General features: G+C 44.6%; 1 protein-coding gene across 1 annotated transcript in view; it reads right to left on the reverse strand.

Moving 5' to 3' along the window:
- Positions 1 to 19,527, reverse strand: part of LOC125378397 — a 66,907-nt gene extending 47,380 nt beyond the window's left edge. Inside the window, exon 1 of the mRNA XM_048393870.1 lies at positions 19,344 to 19,527. Within this exon, the coding sequence (XP_048249827.1) occupies positions 19,344 to 19,527 (184 nt within the window). The remainder of the gene's footprint in view (positions 1 to 19,343) is intronic.
- Positions 19,528 to 22,421: the final 2,894 nt, after the last annotated feature.

A 22,421-nucleotide genomic window follows, 5' to 3' on the forward strand; every position in this document is an offset into this window, starting at 1 on the left:
TGACGACAAAATACACAAACCACTGGTCCATGCCAACCGTCTGAAGCCATATTTTGATCCTGCTGATCGTCCACAGTATCCTCCAGAACCATACCTCAATGACACCAGTAACATAGATTCAGGAGTCATTGATGACAATGAGGAACCACTCAATGATTCACAGCTTGACAGCAACAATTCCCCATCAACAAGTTCAACTTACCAAGCCGCTGATCAATCACCTCCACAACAGAAAGGTAACAAGGTCAATTCCAAAACTAAGGCAGGCACTTCCAGCAACAAGAATCTGAAGCAAAAGACCCCAACAAAGAAGAAAAACCCTGCTCCCAATACAACAGCAAAACCTGCAGGTTCCAGCACGGCAACTATGAAGGAAAATCATGTCACACCAGGTCCTAGTGCTCCAACCAAGGTAAATGTAAAGGTAAACAAAGGGACAAGAGGAGTGAATAGTAAGCATCACCAGCCAAAATCCAGAAATCAACTTGACGACAGCCAGATACAACCTCCAAGTCAACATCAGGTAACATCAGGTAATCAAACCAAGGATATCCCTCCTATTTTCAATCCAGAGGATATCCACTCAATTGTAAGTTCCAAGAGAGCAAATGGCAAAATCTACTACAGAGTGAAATGGAAGGATCCAGAAAGAGGAAACACATGGGAGTATGGCAGCAGCATTCCAGACTCCATTCGGAGTGAATTTCACCTAAAAAAAAGTATGTCAGGAAAACGACGAAAACGTCCACTGAAGAATCATAAGTTTTTCGACCAAAAGGAATCAGCACAAGACAATAAATCAGTCAATGTTCTGTCAGGGAATACAATGTCAGGAAATGTTGAGCAAGACAACACCAAACCATGCATAGAATTAGATGTCAAACCATATCCGTTTTTTCCAAAACACCTACAAAAAGTAATTCATTCAATAAAGAGAGTTATGGGCATTGAAATTATACAAGGAGACTGCTATGTTAAGGTCTCATATACCAATAACAAAGATGATCATAATCACCTCACATGCTATTTTGAAAGTGTTCCTACCTTGATGATAGCTGGAAGGATCTCCGTAAGTGGAGAAGATAATCCTCCATATGATCCAGATGAACTACCAATTCATAAATCCAAAAGGGTTATTTTTCCAGATAAAAACTTTGGAAACATCAACACCTTTTTCTTCCGTATTTCACATCCGTATTACACAGACTGTAGTCCCAGTCAACCATACCACGATCAACTCCCCATATATACCTGTAGATGCCAAATGAAAATATTCTTGACCAAAATACAAAATCTCCTAAATAAACGGTGCAAATCACTAAACAGCTATTAGCTGTATATGAGTTTTGGTTTGACTCATTTCGATTCGTTATGGTTCACTTTGGTTGGCTCGTTTCACTTCGCTTTTGAGATTGGTTGATCAGGTCAATGCTCAAAATTTGTTGTGATACAAATAACTCAGATGATCGGGCTGATGCCATTTGTTCCCAGGCGAAACTGGTGACCCATAGTGAATAGACTGGACATAAGTTAACATAACAAGATACAGCTAATAGCTGTTTAGTGATTTGCACCGTTTATTTAGGAGATTTTGTATTTTGGTCAAGAATATTTTCATTTGGCATCTACAGGTATATATGGGGAGTTGATCGTGGTATGGTTGACTGGGACAAGCTCGTCTATAGTGCATTAAGGATTAGCCCCAACACAAGCTCGTCTATAGTGACACCATAATCTCTTTCAAAGCATCCAGTAAATATGTCAACAAGATTAGTGCCAGTCCAACAGGATTAACTGGATTAAGTATTCACATCTGTCTAGCCATTCATTTAGCATAGGGCACAACCAATCGTGTATCAACCAATCATATTCCATTTTATTGTTCTAATTTTTGTTAAATACATACAGAAACCACATGTTAGGGCAGAGAAAGGGGTTTGACTCTTATACCAAGCAGACCTCTCTCCCACAGCAGAGAGGGTTGTACCGACTCTCTGTGGCACCCTCAGCTATTTTCTAAGATATTGTAAATTGTTAATTGTTCTTGTAAATAAAATTGTGATAAGTCTCCTGTGACTCCGGCTCTTTGCTGACTAATTCCCCAAGAAAACAGCACGCCATTTGGAAGGTTTTGTTCATCCATAACAGTCCATGATACAAGTATAAAACACACGGCTGACTGATCGACACCCCGGACGTAATATAAATATACACACATCATTTTTTTCTCTCAATAATTCGGTCATCACCTTTGTTGGTGATATATCTTATATTCATGTATGAATGGTTGGAGCGATGAAAGGACTGCGCAGTCTGTGTTTTGTATAGGTATCAACTGTAAGTAAACAGGTACAGGACAAACCACAGACAAAAGAGCCATCACGCCATTGTCTGTGGCCCTGGAGTGACACCAGGTGTTATAACGAAGGAATAGTAGTATAGCAACGGAGAGAAGAGATGGAGAGGTGTCAACTGTAAGTAAACAGGTACAGGACAAACCAAAGACAAGAGAGCCATGCCCGTGAAGATTCCGGGGTAGAATAGGTCTTCAGCAACCCATGCTTGCCGTAAAAGGTGACTATGCTTGTCGTAAAAGGCGACTAACGGGATCGGGTGGTCAGGCTCGCTGACTTGGTTGATGCATGTCATCGATCCCAATTGCATGGATCGATGCTCATGATATTAATCACTGGATTGTCTGGTCCAGACTCGATTTATTTACAGACCGCCATCATATAGCTGGAATATTGCTGAGTGCGGCGTTGAACAACAAACAAACAAACAAACAAAAGAGCCATCACGCCATTGTCTGGGTCAGGTGTCATGTCGCTATGCAGCAGGGTGGCTGATGGATTCCACCGTCTGTCTGTCCCTTGATCACGGACAGACACACAGGCGTGTTCGATATTCATGGGAGAGGGATAGAGCAATCATCCTCTCTCCTACAAGTCCCGGTAGTAGTTAAAGGGCCAACCAACCCAAGGGGAACAATGTGAGGTTATTGTGGTTCCGGTGTGTTGATGTCATGTTAATATACGAACTGTAATTGTGGAGACTGAGAGTATTTGTGCTGCAGAAAGAGGTGTGAATGTTTCATGATTCATTCATTAAGTTATTGATTTTGTTTATGAGATACCAAGCAAAGGTAAACGAAGGTCTTTTATACTAGAGATGATAATAAGTAGGGTATCAATAGGTTTACAAAGCAACCTTTATCTTCACACAGGGTGATGACCGACTTACTTCTCTGTTCCTGGTTGTTGCTGGACATTGTGACCAGTAATGCATACAGACAGGACCATGACCGCCTACACTACGGTGTACTCTTCTCAGAGAGTGGGAAACTGACAGTGTTCGACGAGTCATGGACACACACATTCGCCTTAACCCTACCACAGCCTTACTTGAGAAATCTATCTAAAAACGCATAGTTTATTACCTTGGCTGCGTCAACTGGCCAAGGGAGCCTTTGGACTGGCCACAGAGCGTGACCTAAAAATAGTAACTGACCACATTAGACTTATAGCAGAAAAAAAGCACACCCGTGACATAGGATTCAACACTTCCCAACATCAAATGGCCTTGTACATGACACAAACAAACGCCAGGTTTGACGGCATCATCAAACTCATCGTAAACAACCATAAACAAATAGTACAAACAGGTGCATTTTCTCTCCAAGAGATCAAGTGGAATGAGAAGTTCTTCTCCACACTTCTACTTATGGTGGGTCGAGAAAACCAACTTGCAACCATCGTGCAGTCCCAATCTCAGTCTCTCCTGGCAGGCATCTTTCAACTCTTAAGAGGTCGCTTGTTCCCCAACATTGTACCATTACACACACTATTAACAACAATAACATCCATACAAGAAAACCTGGCTCATAACCAGTAGAGGACGTAATGTGTAGGCAAGACGGTGCTACTGGTCTGGAGGTATAACCTTATTGGGACTATGGTCAGGGATGTAAGATATGTTGAGAAAATATATATGATTGTGAACCAGCCGAGCGGGGCAGTCGAGGCTAAGAGTCAGAGCTACACGTTGTAACTGTCTCAATAAAATCGCTGTGGACCCTCAAACGGACTTGTGTCATTATATAGGAGTCAAGAACCACGACTGTGTAAACTACCAGAACTGCTCCAGATCTCTCGCTCTCCATTTTGGTGAGCAACTTGCTTTTGTTCTCCCTAAGACTCAGTTATTTTACCTAAATTTTGTTAATAATTTTCTGAATATTTATACCATGTCTGTCTATAAACTTAACCCCCTTAACGCCGACGACCGCCTACCACTGCTTGTTCCCGAAATTCAGTATCAGAGTACACCTGTTAGCAAGCCACATCACTCCTATCAATCCTCCCACCATGTAAATTGTTCTTCCCCCTCCCAGGACCCCTTCTCTCAAAATTGGGCCACATTCGATGAAACTGGGCCCGACACATCCCCTTCCCCCCAGCCCACAGTTAGTGAAGCCTATTCCCCAAGCCTCACCCCTTTTGGATATACAGGAGTCATATGTGCAGATACACCCTTCATCCTTTCTCAATCGGCCCCATCCTCGCTCATCCCCATCCCCGCCCCTGCGCCCAGCACCCATCAAACAGACCCAGGCCAATACCTTGTCTTCATTGTCAAGGGCAATAATTACATTTAGTACTAACTAATTATAATAAATGTCTTTATCGCGCGTATCCAAACCATTGGCTAATTACGCCCGTAACATAATCACCCCTTGTAACTCAATCACCCCCGGGTCAGCACCCTGCACCTTGCCCGGGGCAATAATCCCACGCAAGCATCATCCTGCCTTTGTTAAAGTCCATCATTCGCGCACCGTCTCTCTTCAAGTACACACGTTTCGCTGTATCTAATCGCTTTAGCTTTGTACGTTTTCTTTGTACGCAATCGCCACCGTTTCGCCAATTACGCTTTGAATAACATCTATTTCAACACTCGCTGTATCGCATTTATACAATCGCGACCGTTTCGCCGATTACGCTTTGAATACCACCTATTTCAGCACTCGCCGTATCGCATTTATTTCATTCTACTCCCGAACTTCATCCTCGGGACATTTTTTACACTTGCGGAATACCAACTCACCACCTTGACTTCCGTGATGCCTCCCAAGAGAAGAGCAGCCGTCAACCACAAGCTTGTGAGGGGAGCCAAGCAGGCCAGGACAACCAGGAGACAAACCCCGGGAGTACACATTATACAGGAGGCAACAGCTGATGGTGAGTCTTCCAATTACGGAAATATCAAAGGTGGCAACACAATTAACGTGCAATCGGCACAGCTCGTAAATGCCGCGCAGGCAGCCAACTCGGGTACCCAGGTAAACGAGCAACTGGAAAAAATACTGCAGTTGCTGGAACATTCAGTGCCCGGCCCGGTTAGCGCAAACCAACAGGTAAGGCTTGGTTTTTAGTTCTCCCGCCATTTCGCCAAACATAGGGAGAATCCCCGATGCTCACGAGGCGGACGGTGACACGGCTTGGCCAGCCAATCAGAACGCAGGATACTGGGATTCCCTATCCTTCCGTGCGGATGGAATAGACGCGCACGTCAAACAACAGGTGAGGGAAAAAATATGGCGTGGCGAGTTTGTCGACCTCGGCACAATCCTACCAAACACCGAGGAAAGCCACGAGGATGGTACGATTACCATGGCGTACGATTCCTCAGGTAAGATCATTTTTAAACCAATAAAGCAGCAACCAAAGTGCCTGTCCCTGGCAAGCTGGACTTCAGCCTTCCACATTTTCATGTTTATCTATGTTAGTAGGCACTCCCAGGTCCGCACAACCCTGGGGTTATTGTCCTACATGAAAACCATAAGAACAGCGGCACTTCGATTCGGGGGGGATGCCTGGTCAACTTATGACCAACAATTCAGACACAGAATGTCAAGGGACCCCTCACGACGCTGGGACAACATTGACGGGGAGTTGTGGCTTAAGTACATGGTCACACAGCCGGTACGACAACCAGAGTCAGGCGGACAGGGCGCAATGACATGCGTACAGGGGAACATCGCCAGTCAGGTATGCTGGGATTTCAATAAATTTGGTTGTAGCAGGGTCAACTGTAAGTACACTCACAAATGCGGTAAGTGTGGCAAAAATTCCCACGACTATAGGACCTGCTTTCGAGGGAATGGGGTCCAACAGACCCCATATAAGGCCAATCAGCCTTTCCCTAACAGAAAACCAGCCGCCAAGGCAGGTAAATTCAATGGCCCCTTCCCCCGTGGATCTCAATGAAATGGCACCCTGGTTACACCAATATGCTAAAGTCAATTACAGAGTAGCAAATTACTTATGGGTAGGTTTTAGCTTTGGTTTTAAGCTCGAGTTCCAGGGACGCCGCACTGGTCGCCTGGCACGAAACTTGCGATCAGCCACGCACCAAGACACGGCATGCTACATCAAACAAAAACTACAAAAGGAAGTCGACGTTGGCAGGATGGCGGGCCCCTTCAAGGACACCTCCCTGGACAACCTCCAAGTATCCCCAATAGGCCTGGTGCCCAAGAAGCAGCCAGGCTATGGTCAGCATCTGGGTAAGCATGCGGAGGAATTCCGTCTAATTCACCATCTATCCTATCCCAGGGGTAAATCTATAAACGACTTTATAGACACAGAGGCCTGCTCCGTTGTGTATGCCAGATTTGATGAAGCTACTCATATGGTTCAACAACTGGGAAAGGGAGCACTAATAGCAAAATTCGTCATTCAGTCAGCCTTTAGAATTATACCAGTCCACCCATCCCATTTCGAGCTGCTAGGCATCAGATTCGAAGGTGAGTTCTATTTTTATAAATGCTAACCATTTGGCTGCTACATATCTTGCGCCATTTTTGAAACGTTTAGTACCTTCTTACAATGGTGCAGGCATCACATATACCAACGTGTCAGGTCATGCATTACCTGGAGCCACTGCTCAGACAACCTCAACAGATGCGTGAATACACTAGAACAGCTTGGGGTCCCTATTATGCACGACAAGACGGTGGGCCCCATGACCAAACTGACATTCTTAGGGCTGGAAATCGACACAAATGCAATGCAGATCAGAATCCCAGAGTGCAAGATCAAGGAGGTGACAAGGGAAATCCAAGACATCCTGTCAACAGGTAACATCAAGGTCACAAAAAGGCATGCTTAACTTTATGTGCAGGGCTATACCAATGGCAAGGGCATTCAGCCGCAGGCTAATCGATCTGCTTAGCAAAGGTAAGCAACCATTTCACCACATTAGGATTACCAGCTAGGTCAAGGAAGACCTACAAATGTGGTTAACATTTCTCACGAGTTATAACGGCATTTCAGCAATTTCCTCCAGCTGTTTTCAGACGCAGCGGGCGGGGCCGGCTTCGGGGCCTACATGCAGGGCAAATGGTTCAACCAGGGGTCGGGAAACCATCTTATGCGCCGGACATGTCCGATTGGGAATCTCAATTGTCCGGTTTAAAATATTGCTTACCTGACATTTAAATTTTTCTGTCCGGACATTTTAAAAAGTATTGTCCAGACATTCTTAAATTTTGACCGGACGTGATCAACAGTTAGGACTGAGCAGTTTCTGTCTGCAGTTGTAACACAATGAAGATTATCTACACTGACAAGCTTTGTTTGTTTTGATTGCTGTAAATACATTGTACCTACATGATAGTCCAATCGGTCAATCACTGTAATAGGCAATAAACTGAGTTGACACTGATTAATCGAGGATTAATTACTGAGAACATCTTGTTAATTTGAGTAAAATGTGTTTACAACTGTACATAAATACCTTGCATCATCGATGTACCTCTTTATTACAATGCTACGATACGTAACCTCAAACAAGAAGCGAAAGCGATGCAAATCAGTCGAGCGGATCTGCCAAACCCTCAAAGTCTGAATGATCATTTTGTAAGTCGTGGCTAACGACTTTCACTTGGTTGACATACAATGAGGATTTGCAGATTTTATTGTTTTCAGTAGCTAGTCGTATATTGAATCTTGATTGACTGCCATTTTGCTTTCTGTGATGATCGATATCAATTTTTTTTATGGTCAATAATTAAGAACAGATGAAAAAAGTATTAAAATAACTATTGCTATCAACAATATTTTAGTATTTATGATTATATTATCTGTCTTGTTTTTAAATAATCTTTAGTTTAAAAAAAACTTTTCCCGTGAGGTCACGTGATAACGAAAATATGGGATAATAGTCTCGATCCAAATGTTACAACGCGTACACTTGAGCAGACTCATAAATATTAATTAGACCGTTCACTACGTTAACAGATCGTTATTATAACAGAAACAAACGTATGTTTTCCATATATATCTAAAATGATATTATTTTTTATTAATTGTCCGGTGAATTAAACAATTTAAATTGAAACAATTCATAATTCATCATATTATGAAAACGTAACAACTTGGAATGTGTGTGTAAAAAGTCGTACTAAAATACGCTATTTGCAGGGGGCGTGGCCTAAATGCAAATGTCCGATTGGGATTTTAAATTTTCCGGACCCCTGGGTTTAACGGTGCATGGCCAACCCAGTGGGTGACAGATGAAACTACACGAGACTTGTTCCCCATCACACTGGCCATCCAACTCTGGGGCAAGCAACTTGCAATCAAAAAGGTCCTCTTCTACTGTGACAACCAAGCCGTCGTAGCAATAATCAACAAACAGTCTACCAAGGCCCCCAGAGTGATAAGCCTACTCCGTCGCCTAATCCTGCAGTACCTCCGATATAATATTCTGTTTAAGGCAAAGTATGTCTGTTCCACTGCTAACACTATTGCCGATGCTATCTCGAGGTTTCAGCTCAAACGCTTCCGAAAGGCAGCACCTGCAGCGGACCAGTACCCCACACCTATCCCGTGTAACATATGGCTGATCTGAGGCAGGAAGCCGGCATACTTCTACAACAATCTCTGTCTACAAACACATGGGCCACTTACCAAACAGGCATCAATGCCTTACACCAGTTCCGGTCCACACACCAGCTACAAGAGGTGTGGACAGTCCCGCTGGATCAGGTTGTAAACTTTATTGCTTATCTGTCAGTCACTCACCACTCCCCTAACAGTCAAGACTTACATTGCAGCGCTGTCTTCACAGCACAAATTCCATGGGCTCACCGATTGTACAAAACATTTCCTGGTGGGCAAGATTTAACCAGGCTTACACAAATCAGCGGGCCGTCCAGACACCAGAAAACCGATCACTGCAGATCTGCTGCAGGTAGTAACCAACAATCTGCCTCACGTATGCTCATCAGCATATGAAGCCAGGCTGTTCAAGGGAGTCTACTGCACAGCCTTCTTCGGTTTCTTTAGGGCTAGCGAGCTGGTCCAAACTGGACCCTCAAAAACAGGTTGCGCCATCCAGAATTTAACCTTCTCGGGCAACCCCCAGCAGCTTCCAATCCATCTACCACACTCAAAGTCTGATCAGTACAGGATGGGAAAACAGTTACAATGTCATCTATACCAGGTAATCCGCTATGTCCGGTAGTCGCCATCAAGCACTACCTGGAGGCGCGCCCCTCCGGCCCACAACATGCATTCGTTCACTTCGACCATTCCCCCGTTACAAGGTACCAATCCCAGGCACTCCTAAAAAAGGCCTTAGCACACAGCAACATAAACACGGCTTGCTACTCTTCGCACTCCTTCCGCATTGGGGCAGCTACATCAGCAGCCATGAACGGGTTGCCCGAACACCTCATACAACAATACGGCAGGTGGAAATCAGATTGCTACAATGCTTACATACGCTTACCAACAAATTCAATGTTTCACAATTAATTCAAATAGTCTTTCATGGTACTTACTACACTTCTTATTGTTTACAGTTTGGATGGTGGGATCCAGCTACATGGCCAGGGCACGGCAGTACTTGCTCCTGAAGGGCACCAGTCTGAACCAACCGAGGATGCTATGGCTGGCACGAGGGGGGATGAAGGGGAAGGAGCTGGACACCATTCTAGATGCACAGGTCAAGGCGACACGGCGCAGCCCCAGAGCCCTCATCATTCACCTGGGCTCCAACGACCTGTGCTCGGTCAAGGGCAGCCAACTCTACCTGGACATGGTGGCATCAATCCTTCGGATACAACTCCAGCTTCCTGACACCAAGATCATCGTATCCTCAATGCAGCCCAGGCGCTACTGGCACGATGCCAGGGACCCACTTAAGATCGAAGGGATGCGGAAGAATATCAACCGCCGACTGGCCAACCGAGTCAAAGAGCTCGGCGGTACAATGGTGCCACATCCCCAGATCCTGGCATCAGACAAGACATGGTACGCCTGGGAGGGCGTCCACGTCAGTGACAAAGGACTGTGTGTGTTTACTGACAATTTTTTGCATGCCCTGGTGCTTGTTTTGCGCCAGTAAGGATATTATCTCCACAGGTTAGTGTTTCCTTTCAGTACATAGGCAAGCCGAGCAACAATGCTATCTCCGCGCATCGCGTGGCCGTGGGTGTGGGGTAGCACTTTGTGCTTTGTGGCGGGGTTCTTGTGGGCTACACTGTTAGTAACAAATTAACTTGCTTCCAAATTAATACTCGTGCTTAAGGCTACCTGCTTTTCAGCGGGAACCTTTCCGGGGTTACCTGCTTCTCAGTGGGAACCTTGTCTTTCCCGACTTTTCAGCCGCGGAATCGTAAAATAACATACGTTGGGGCAAACAATTGCCACGTATATGGGTCCGGCGGCGGAAGTCGTCTTGTCAAGCGGTAGCTGACAGTTGGGTCCGCGGCGGGAGCCGCACAATGGTTTTGCTAATGGGGCCGGGCAGCGGTAGTCTGACTTAGGCCAGCAGCGTGGAGCTGCTTTTGGCAGCGTGGGAGTTGCCAAGCAATGGTAGCGTTTAAATATGCTACCGTGGGGGCCGGACAGCGGTAGCAGTCTCAGGCCAGCAGAGCTAGCTGCAATCGCCGTTGGCCATGCGCGTGGCCATAGCAACGGTAGCATTTTGGTATACACAATTAGCAGCTAAGTAGCCCACTAGTACCTGCACACCCTCGGCCATTTAACCCAATCTCATCTTCTGTTTTTATTATAGGCACGGGCATCCACGGCTCGGTGGCCCGTGCCTCTCCTTGGCATATCGCGGGATAAGTATTGTTCATGCTCACTACATGCTAGCAATAAAACCATTCCCCCACGTCTTAACGATTGCAGTTTCCACAACAATGCCACTTGTATCGAATATCCGGTAAACATTGATTTATTGCGTCATTTCTTCGATACAGACCAAATCAAAAACACCATTCAAACATTGTTAGCACAGGGACCGGTTCAATACAGAACCGCCCCCCTCCGTTTGGCAAATGCTACTTTCAACAAACTATTAAAAAACGACAAACAACTGAGTGTTAACGATAAACACGTGGTGGCAAAGGCAGATCAGATTATATATACTGATCCCTCTGACCCATTGTTTATAAATTCCCTGACCGGAGAGTCCGACTAACCCGTTTACTTATCTAAACATGGCAATGTGGGGAATATTGATTGTCTTTGGATTCATATTTTTTAGCATGAATCGTAGAATTGGCCTCCTGCGGGTCCAACTACTTGCCCAAGGTATTACCGCGGTGACCGTATCAACAACGACGGACATATTAGTTTGGACTCCCTCCACACCTGGCACTACAGCCAACTCTACCCCCTCCATACTTACTCGTATTAAGAGTATCTTAAACTGGAAATAATCATGCTAATGCTCATGTTCCTGATTGTCCTCATGTTAAGCCTTTACATATACAAACTCAAAACAAGAGTGGTGTCCACACTCAACATTAGCTTTTCTTCCGGTACCGAGTCTGTTCATCTGAAAATTGCCGAGATCTATGCCCCACCTCTTGTTCTATTCCTCACTGACCAGGATTATTCACCTTCATTGGTGGTCATCAATGACAGTCACCGGTTGTTCTCTGACCAACTTACAATTTCATGGCCAGGGAACAACTTGTCAGTCATTAACCGTATCACACAAACGCGCCTTCTCATCCCTCCCAACCTCAATGTATCAAAACTAGTGGCAAAAAAATTGAAACGGATACTTAAGTCCCATTATATAACTAACCTGTACTTAGTCCACGCCAATGTCCATTACTTGGTCAAGGCAGTTGAAAAACCCAACCAACCAGGCCCACCACCCAGTTATACCCATCGCTTGTACCCCTCTCTACACACATAAATCTTTACCTGATGACTTTATGACATTGTAATTACAAGCTACAACAGTAGCATATGTACAAATGTATATGATTTCTTTGTTTTCATTGGTATATTGTAACATTGGCACATTTTGTCTATACTGTACCGACGAAACCAATGATTATATTTTAATTTGTAAATTATACATGTATAATTATTGCAAAATTGTGAAGTTGAAGTCATGTCAACGATATTGTCCATTAACTACCATTCGTACAAATTGTCAACATCTATTTATGCTGTCATCACTGCCGTCATTTTGTTTGTGCCATTGTACATAATATAGTCATGTGTATTTTATGTATAGATAGCAAAATATAAAACGTGGTCCACAGGCACTTGATTGTATATCATTTTAAAAAAAAAAATCAGCTTCAAATTGTGTCCATTTTTAACATATCATTCATAACTTAAGTTTCTCTTTTACCTGAATATTTATAATTACCTTGACCACCGTACTTCATTGGCAATCCTGTATATCAGAGGCAAGATTTGCAGGACGGGCTCTGTATTAAGAAATATTAGTAAAATCTAAATATTTTTTACATTTGTATAGTTATCCTGCATTACTCCTTATTGCATTCACTGCCTACCTTGCGACAAAAAAAACTGGGACAGCGCACCGGTGATGGTCCTTGGGTGAAGGTTCTGTTCCACAATCCCACTTTTACCCCACGCCGTCGCTGTCCCTGTGACCTCACGTGACCAAAGGTCAACTCTTCACATCACTGCTTGTCACGACACAGCTAGGACGCTTCCAGTGGAGCTCTCGATTTTGGATTTATTTAGACCATTTTATCTACCATTTTAAATTCATCTGCGATGGGTGATATATTCTTTTCATATTACTTTCAACATGTTGTGAAGTTGTATTTGATGTATTGAGGCGAAAAAAAAACCAACTCTTTTTTTTCCCGCCACGTGCTATCTGTTCCCCGCCATTTTGAATTGTGTTAAAATTGTTTGCTTGGCAAAGGTTGTCAATTGTTTACAATTATCGGCTATGTATGTATGTAAAGTAGCTATCAGACACGCACTTCTGCTTACATTATCTTCGGCAGTTTCTGACTGTGCTCGGAAATGTTTGTAAACATTCCTAATTAAGAAGTTATTTAATATGTCACATTAATGTAACCATATCCTTTTAATTACATTTAGTACTAACTACTAAATGACTTTATCGCGCGTATCCAAACCATGGGCTAATTACGTCTGTAACCAAATCACCCCTCGTAACTCAATCACCCCCGGGTCACCACTCGGCACCGTGCCCGGGGAATAATCCCGCGCAAGCATCATCCCGCCCTTTGTTAGTCCGTCATTCGCGAACAGCCCTTCCCCAAGTACACACGTGTGTCACTGTATTTAATCGCTTTTGCTTTGTACGTTTCCTTTGTACCCAGTCGCGACCGTTTCACCGATTACGCTTTGAATACCATCTATTCCAACACTCGCCGTATCGCATTTACACAATCGCGACCGTTTCGCCGATTACGCTTTGAATACCATCTATTTCAGCACTCGCCGTATCGCATTTATTCCGTTCTACTCCCGAACTTTACCCTCGGGACAATTTTACGCTTGTGGAATACCAACTCACCACCTCGACCTTTCGTGATGCCTCCCAAGAGAAGAGCAGCCGCCAACCACAAGCTTGTGATTGGAGCCAAGCAGGCCAGGACAACCAGAAGACAAACCCCGGGAGTACACATTGTACAGGAGGCAACAGCCAATGGTGAGTCTGCCAATTACGGAAATATCGAAGGTGGCAACAGAATTAACGTGCAATCGGCGCAGCTTGTAAATGCCGCGCAGGCTGCCAACTTGGCTACCCAGGTAAACGAGCAACTGGAAAAAAATAATACTCCAGTTGCTGGAACATTCAGCGCCCGGCCCGGTTTGCGAAAACCAACAGGTAAGGCTTGGTTTTAGTTCTCCCGCCATTTCGCCCAACATAGGGAGAATCCCCGATGCTCAAAACGAGGCTGATGGTGACGCGGCTTGGCCAGCCAATCACATCGCAGGATACGGGTATTCCCTTTCCTTCCGTGCGGATGGAATAGACGCGCACGTCAAACAACAGGTGAGGGAAAAAATCTGGCGTGGCGAGTATGTTGACCTCGGCACAATCCTACCAAACACCGAGGGAAGTCACGAAGACGGTACGATTACCATGGCGTACGACTCCTCAGGTAAGGTAATTTTTAAACCAATAAAACAGCAACCAAAGCGCCTGTCCCTGGCAAGCTGGACTTCAGCCTTCCACATTTTCATGTGTATATATGTTAGTAGGCACTCCGAGGTCCGCACAACCCAGGGGTTGCTGTCCTACATGGAAACCATAAGAACGGCGGCACTTCGATTCGGGGGGGATGCCTGGTCAACCTACGACCAACAATTCCTACACAGAATGTCAAGGGACCCCTCACGACGCTGGGACAACATCGACGGGGAGTTGTGGCTGAAGTACATGATAACACAGCCGGTACTACAACCAGAATCAGGCGGACGGGGGGCAATGACACGCGTACAGGGGGACATCGCCAGTCAGGTATGCTGGGATTTCAATAAATTTGGCTGTAGCAGGGTCAACTGTAAGTACACTCACAAATGCGGTAAGTGGCAACAAGGGGAAATCCAAGACATCCTGTCAACAGGTAACATCAAGGTCACAAAAAGGGCCCTTCAGTCCCTCATAGGCAAGCTTAACTTTATGTGCAGGGCTATACCAATGGCAAGGGCATTCAGCCCCAGGCTAATCGATCTGCTTAGCAAAGGTAAGCAACCATTTCACCACATTAGGATTACCAGCTAGGTCAAGGAAGACCTACAAATGTGGTTAACATTTCTTACGAGTTATAACGGCATTTCAGTGTTTCAGGACCAACTATGGATGGACAGCGATTTCCTCCAGCTGTTTTCAGACGCAGCGGGTGGCGCCGGCTTTGGGGCCTACATGCAGGGGAAATGGTTTAACGGCGCATGGCCACCCCAGTGGGTGACGGATGGAACTACACGGGACTTGACGCTCCTGGAGCTGTTCCCTATCACACTGGCCATCCAAATCTGGGGCAAGCAACTCGCAAACAAAAAGGTCCTCTTTTACTGCGACAACCAAGCCGTCGTAACAACAATCAACAAGCAGTCAACCAAGGCCCCCAGAGTGATGCGCCTACTCCGTCGCCTAATCCTGCAGTGCCTCCGATATAATATTATGTTTAAGGCAAAGTATGTATGTTCCACTGCTAACACTATTACCGATGCTCTCTCGAGGTTTCAGCTCTAACGCTTCCGAGAGGCAGCACCAGCCGCGGACCAGAACCCCACACCTATCCCTCAAAAACAGGTTGCGCCATCCAGAATTTAAGCTTCTCTGGCAACCCCCAGCAGCTTTCAATCCATTTACCACACTCAAAGTCTGATCAGTACAGGATGGGGACAACAGTTGCAATGTCATCTATACCAGGTAATCCGCTATGTCCGGTAGTCGCCATCAAGCACTACCTGGAGGCGCGCCCCTCCGGCCAACAACATGCATTCGTTCACTTCGACCATTCCCCCGTTACAAGGTACCAATCCCAGGCACTCCTAAAAAAGGCCTTAGCACACAGCAACATAAACACGGCTTGCTATTCTTCGCACTCCTTCCGCATTGGGGCAGCCACATCAGCAGCCATGAACGGGGTGCCCGAACACCTCATACAACAATACGGCAGGTGGAAATCAGATTGCTACAATGCTTACATACGCTTACCAACAAATTCAATGTTTCACAATTAATTCAAATAGTCTTTCATGGTACTTACTACACTTCTTATTGTTTACAGTTTGGATGGTGGGATCTAGCTACATGGCCAGGGCACAGCAGTACTTGCTCCTGAAGGGCACCAGTCTGAACCAACCGAGGATGCTATGGCTGGCAGGAGGGGGGATGAGGTGGAAGGAGCTGGACACCATTCTGGATACACAGGTCAAGGCGACACGGCGCAGCCCCAGAGCCCTCATCATTCACCTGGGCTCCAACGACCTGTGCTCGGTCAAGGGCAGCCAACTCTACCTTGACATGGTGGCATCAATCCTTCGGATACAACTCTGGCTTCCTGACACCAAGATCATCATATCCTCAATGCTGCCCAGGCGCTACTGGCACGATGCCAGGGACCCACTAAAGATCAAGGGGATGCTGTAGAATATCAACCGCCGACTGGCCAACCGAGTCAAAGAGCTCGGCGGTACAATGGTGCCACATCCCCAGATCCTGGCATCAGACAAGACATGGTATGCCTGGGAGGGCGTCCACCTCAGTGACAAAGGACTGTGTGTGTTTACTGACAATTTATTGCATGCCCTGGCGCTTGTTTTGCGCCAGTAAGGATATTATCTCCACAGGTTAGTGTTTCCTTTCAGTACATAGGCAAGCCGAGCAACAATGCTATCTCCGTGTATCGCGTGGCCGTGGGTGTGGGGTAGCACTCTGGTGCTTTGTGGCGGGGTTCTTGTGGGCTACACTGTTAGTAACAAATTAACTTGCTTCCAAATTAATACTCGTGCTTAAGGCTTCCTGCTTTTCAGCGGGAACCTTTCCGGGGTTACCTGCTTCTCAGTGGGAACCTTGTCTTTCCCGATTTTTCAGCCGGGGAATTGTAAAATAACATACGTTGGGGCAAACAATTGCCACGTATATGGGCCCGGCGGCGGAAGTCGTCTTGTCAAGCGGTAGCTGACAGTTGGGTCCGCGGCGGGAGCCGCACACTGGTTTTGCTAATGGGGCCGGGCAGTGGGATCTGCTTTGGCCGGCTACCTGGGGCCGAGCAGCGGTAGTCTGACTTAGGCCAGCAGCGTGGAGCTGCTTTTGGCAGCGTGGGAGTTGCCAAGCAATGGTAGCGTTTAAATATGCTACTGTGGGGGCCGGACAGCGGTAGCAGTCTCAGGCCAGCAGCGCTAGCTGCAATCGCCGTTGGCCACGCGCGTGGCCATGGCAACAGTCGCATTTTGGTATACACAATTAGCAGCCAAGTAGCCCAATAGTACCTGCACACCCTCGGCCATTTAACCCAATCTCATCTTCTGTTTCTATTATAGGCACGGGCATCCACGGCTCGGTGACCCATGCCTCTCCTTGGCATATCGCGGGATAAGATTTGTTTATTTCCTACAAGTTCACAAATACGTATCTGGCCTTAGTTAATTACTGTTGGATATCCCAAAATGCTCTGCTTATCACTCCATCTCGCGCTCAGGCCAATTCCATTGTTTTAGCCAGCCAGCCGAGCACGTTGTTTCAACACAGAGCACATTGTTTTGGACCATCTCTAATTAGCTTTCTTATCAATGAGTAAGTACACCCCTTTAGCAGATATCTTGTTGTTTGATGCTATAGAAGTACATTTGTCTGTGATGGTTTTAGTGGCAAAGTTTAATTTTGTAGAAACTGTGTTAAGTATCGAATTACCATCTTGTAGCAGCCACTGTACTATAGTCAGTATAGGAACGCCGTGGAGAGGCTGTTTCATTGCTTACACGTATTTTCATCAGCGTAGTAGTAGTAGAATTGTAACCTAGTCAACATTTCTTTTCTCAATGGTTGTGTGAGCACAAAGAAGTGCATAATATTTAAATTGTGTTATGAGATTAACAAATTAACTACGGGTTTTAGTTGTAGTGACTACTGTTATAGTTATCTATCCCATAAGCAGTTATCTCCCGTTGGTCATGCTGTACTGCATGAGACACGAATTTCCCTTGTACTGTAATTATACACTTCTACTCCATTGTTTTTCTTTTGTTCCATTTTGTTTACGTTTCAATGCCACGTGCAAGCGAGGGACTTAAATAAGGCCCGAATCTCAGAGTGGTTTATAGAATTAGGCATTGATAAGTTGTTAATTACTAAGACTGTATTTGAATGGAATTGTCAGTTTTGCATATTGTATTGTAATTACGTCCTACTAGGCCTGGAAGCCCATTCCGGTCGTTTACAGATGTAACAGAGGTAGTTGGGGGTAAGTCTATAAACCTCAACGGGTACATTGTCATTTGTTTGTCTATACTTTCTTTATGTTAGTTTTTTTACTTTGTAATTAGTTAGATTATTTAGTATATAAACTGTTATAAAGGTGTTCAGACCCACTGGATCTGTTATTTTACTGGAAGTTACTGTGAGTGCTATTGGTACATTTGACATTGTATGTAAAAGATACTTTCTACCATGCAAATGTTTATACTGTACTTTTATGCATTGTGTTCATTGAAAAGAACTACACTGTGTGTATTACGATGATGAAATATAAATGTATGATAACTGATACTTTCAGCCATATATGATTAGTATATACATGTGTAATATGCAGATACGATACAGCATTATCATCTATGAAAGGCCAAACATGATGTTACCAAGCATATTAAAAGTTTGTATATTATTGTTTAGGTCTACCATCTTCAGTATTAATAAAATACATGGACCCAGAGAACGACTTTGTCCAGCTTTTACATGTATAACATATTTCATAGGTTGTTTTCAATACAACTAGCTTTGGCGGTTCATTGAGTTGCGTATATTCAATCATTTATACACTTTCAAAAAATTTAATCAGTGGCGTGTCTCACACCCTCCCCCGTAGGGGGGGATACACCTTTGAACTACCGTTGACCTGGCTAGAACATGCATGTTAGTCACAGAGGGACATCTAAATAAGGGGTGAGAGAAGTCAGGTATATTCTTAGAACTCAGGGAGATATCAGGGATATTCTTGGATTACAAGTCCAAAAAGGAGATATGCTGATGGTCACTGCATTGATAACATGGGGGATTGCAGACGAGGTGCTACTGGTCTGGAGGTATAACCTTATTGGGACCATGGTCGGGAATGTAAGATATGTTGAGAAAATATATATATGATTGTGAACCAGCCAAGCGGGGCAGTCGAGGCTAAGAGTCAGAACTTTATGTTGTAACTGTGTCTCAATACAATTGTTGTGGACCCTCAGACCGACTTGTGTCGTATATAGAAGGAGTCAAGAAGACGTATCCCCTAGAACACAAACGTCTACGGCGGATACAGCTAACTGCAGCAACCGAGCGTTCATACTCACCATAGACTAGAGCTGAGACAGGTGTGGTAGACGGGTGTTGTAGACGGCTCTGGTAGAAGGGTGTTGTCGACGGCTCTGGTAGATGCGTGTGACAGACGGGTGTGGCAGACGGGTGTGACAGACGGGTGCAGTCTACAGCCGAGGTGAAACAACCTGTACACGTCCAGATGTGATCAGATGTCATTTCATACACACCAGGAACAAATATTTTTTAATTGAATTTATCACAGGGGTGTTCCAAGCGGGGCAGTCGAGGCTAAGAGTCAGAACTTTATGTTGTAACTGTGTCTCAATACAATTGTTGTGGACCCTCAGACCGACTTGTGTCGTATATAGAAGGAGTCAAGAAGACGTATCCCCTAGAACACAAACGTCTACGGCGGATACAGCTAACTGCAGCAACCGAGCGTTCATACTCACCATAGACTAGAGCTGAGACAGGTGTGGTAGACGGGTGTTGTAGACGGCTCTGGTAGAAGGGTGTTGTCGACGGCTCTGGTAGATGCGTGTGACAGACGGGTGTGGCAGACGGGTGTGACAGACGGGTGCAGTCTACAGCCGAGGTGAAACAACCTGTACACGTCCAGATGTGATCAGATGTCATTTCATACACACCAGGAACAAATATTTTTTAATTGAATTTATCACAGGGGTGTTCCATAAAGGAAACGAAAGGCTGGGAGTCCTGAATGTCTGGAGAAAGTTGTTTGGAACAGTCTGCCATAAGTGAACCTCATACTTGAAGTGCAGTTTGAAACTTACCTTGTCACTTAGCTCTGTTCAACATCCATCCTAGAGGTAGACTGATACTGCCAACATCCTACCACAGCACCGCACATGATTAGGAATATCTACCTTTAACTCCGAGTATCAAAAATACTAACTGAAATATTTTGTTGAGGTGGCCATTCAACCAAATGTAATATGATACTTCTTCAGACATACCAGTGAGATCTGAAATGCTCAACGAGAAAGGATTTCCTGTTTCAAAGTCATTCAAACAATTCCCCGACAAAAGACGCTCTCCGAAAACTACCTGAAAAGATGCTTCACAATACAACCGAGTCGTCGTTCAACTAGAAGATGTTAGCGGGTGTTTCAGCCAGTATGAGCCATGAAACATGAAACACCCCTCAACACCTCAAAGCTGCCGCGTCATCAGGAGGTACACATGGACACCATCAGGGACTTGGAAGTGGATGATCGTTACACACAAAACGAGATCCTGATAACACCAGCACGTAAAGTTGTAATCTTTGCATCATGCTGGATATGAGTTGATTTCAGAACCACTATGTATATGTTAGTGATAGGACAATGTATTCATCTTCCTGAGGCAAGGGAGTTAACTGTCTTTAACAATCCAGTCATGCTGGATATGAGTTGATTTCAGAACCACTTTGTATATGTTAGTGATAGGATATATGGATATGGAGTATAACAGGGTGTCAATTCCTGAACATGAAGCAGTGTTATTATTGGCAGAGGTGTTGGAGAAGGTAGCCACACCTGTAGAAGAAACAGTATTTTGTAAATTTCAATGACTTATGAACAAACACAACGATCAATTCACATGTGTAAGGCTGTTTTTGAAGTTGTTGATAGTCGACGGACGAGTATCGGGAATGCATGCACCAATGTAACAGCTGTTAAAGTGAGATATAGAGCAGAAATTAAATCTTGTTTCAATATGACTGGGAACATGTTTGCCCTAAACAAATAATTCTTATAATATAAATGATTTGTTTGTATCTTCAGTTTTACTTACACCAAGTTGACATGGTCGCTGATGGTGAAGGAGGAATTTCAGTTTCACTGCATGACTGTTGGTGGTGAGACCAATGGAAGCTGGAGGCTGAGGCTGAGGCTTGTGGCTTGTGGCAACTGAGGATGGATGGCAACTGAGGCTGGTGACCTATCGCTGATTTTTCAGATGACCGCGTCCTGGTCCCTCGTTATAGCACCTGAAGTGGTAAGCAGATATCCGTTAACACAGGGAGAACCAGGAAGGAAACATCTATTCCTTGACAAACACATACACTTATCTACTTCAAGAATATTCCAACAACAACTTCAGAAACATATTAATCTTGTCTGTAATTCTTAAAAATGTCATAACTTAAAGATAAATTAAAAATGACTGTTTGATAATTAGGGGCATATTTCAGCACATTTTAAATAAAGAAGCTCTTTAAAGAATTACCGTATTACACTCGTGCTTAGAGTTTACTATTGGTTACATTTTCAAATCTTGCGGAAATCCACAGATTCATTGTTCCCAGCAGTATATGTCATCAACAGGTTAATTTTTTGAAAATGTCTAAATTGAGAAAGATTCTATTTTGTTAGTGACCAGAGAACTTCTGAAGCTCTGTAAACTCTATGTGGAGAAAGTGGGTTTGCTTCAGTGCCAAACAGTATTTAAATTAATTCATGATAAAATATGTCAAGGCATTTTTCTTAGTGGACAGAGAACAGCTTGATGCTGGAGGAAAGCCAGCAGTGATGCAGGTCTCAAACTTTCCCACTTTGGTGAGCAAAGGGTATGGTGCTGATAAATCTAGAAAGATAATCGGGGTGTACCAGAATTCGAACAGGTATCTGGGACGTCTGAAGAAGGCCGAGTTACCATTGCATGTAGACATGTGAGGGAGTGAATGCTGCAGAATGCCGCAGTGAGCAATATTACAGCTAATATTTGACTGACAACCACACAATGGTCGATAGGATGTTAGAATGATCAATGCGGGCACATTCACACATGGTGACTGGTTTGTATTTTACTCAACAACTAGAATAGGGTACTGGGTTACCTATTTTGCCCTGGGTCACCGAGATCATATATAAGAGGGCAGTGGGGTAACCAAGTGGTTCAAGCCTTGGTTTGTCGCACGAAGGCCCGGGTTTGATTCCCCACATGGGTACAATGAGTGAAGCCGCTATGTTATTGCTGGAATATTGCTAAAAGCAGCGTAAAACCAAACTCACTCGCTCACTCATATAGAAGATGTAGTACATGTAGTGGTGGCAGTAGTAGTGATTTAGGGCAAACTCAAAGAGTTTTTTTCTCTGTTGTTT

This window comes from Haliotis rufescens, unplaced genomic scaffold (assembly GCF_023055435.1).
Source record: "Haliotis rufescens isolate VD_foot unplaced genomic scaffold, xgHalRufe1.0.p SCAF_12, whole genome shotgun sequence".
In the NCBI taxonomy this organism is placed as follows: Eukaryota; Metazoa; Mollusca; class Gastropoda; order Lepetellida; family Haliotidae; genus Haliotis; species Haliotis rufescens.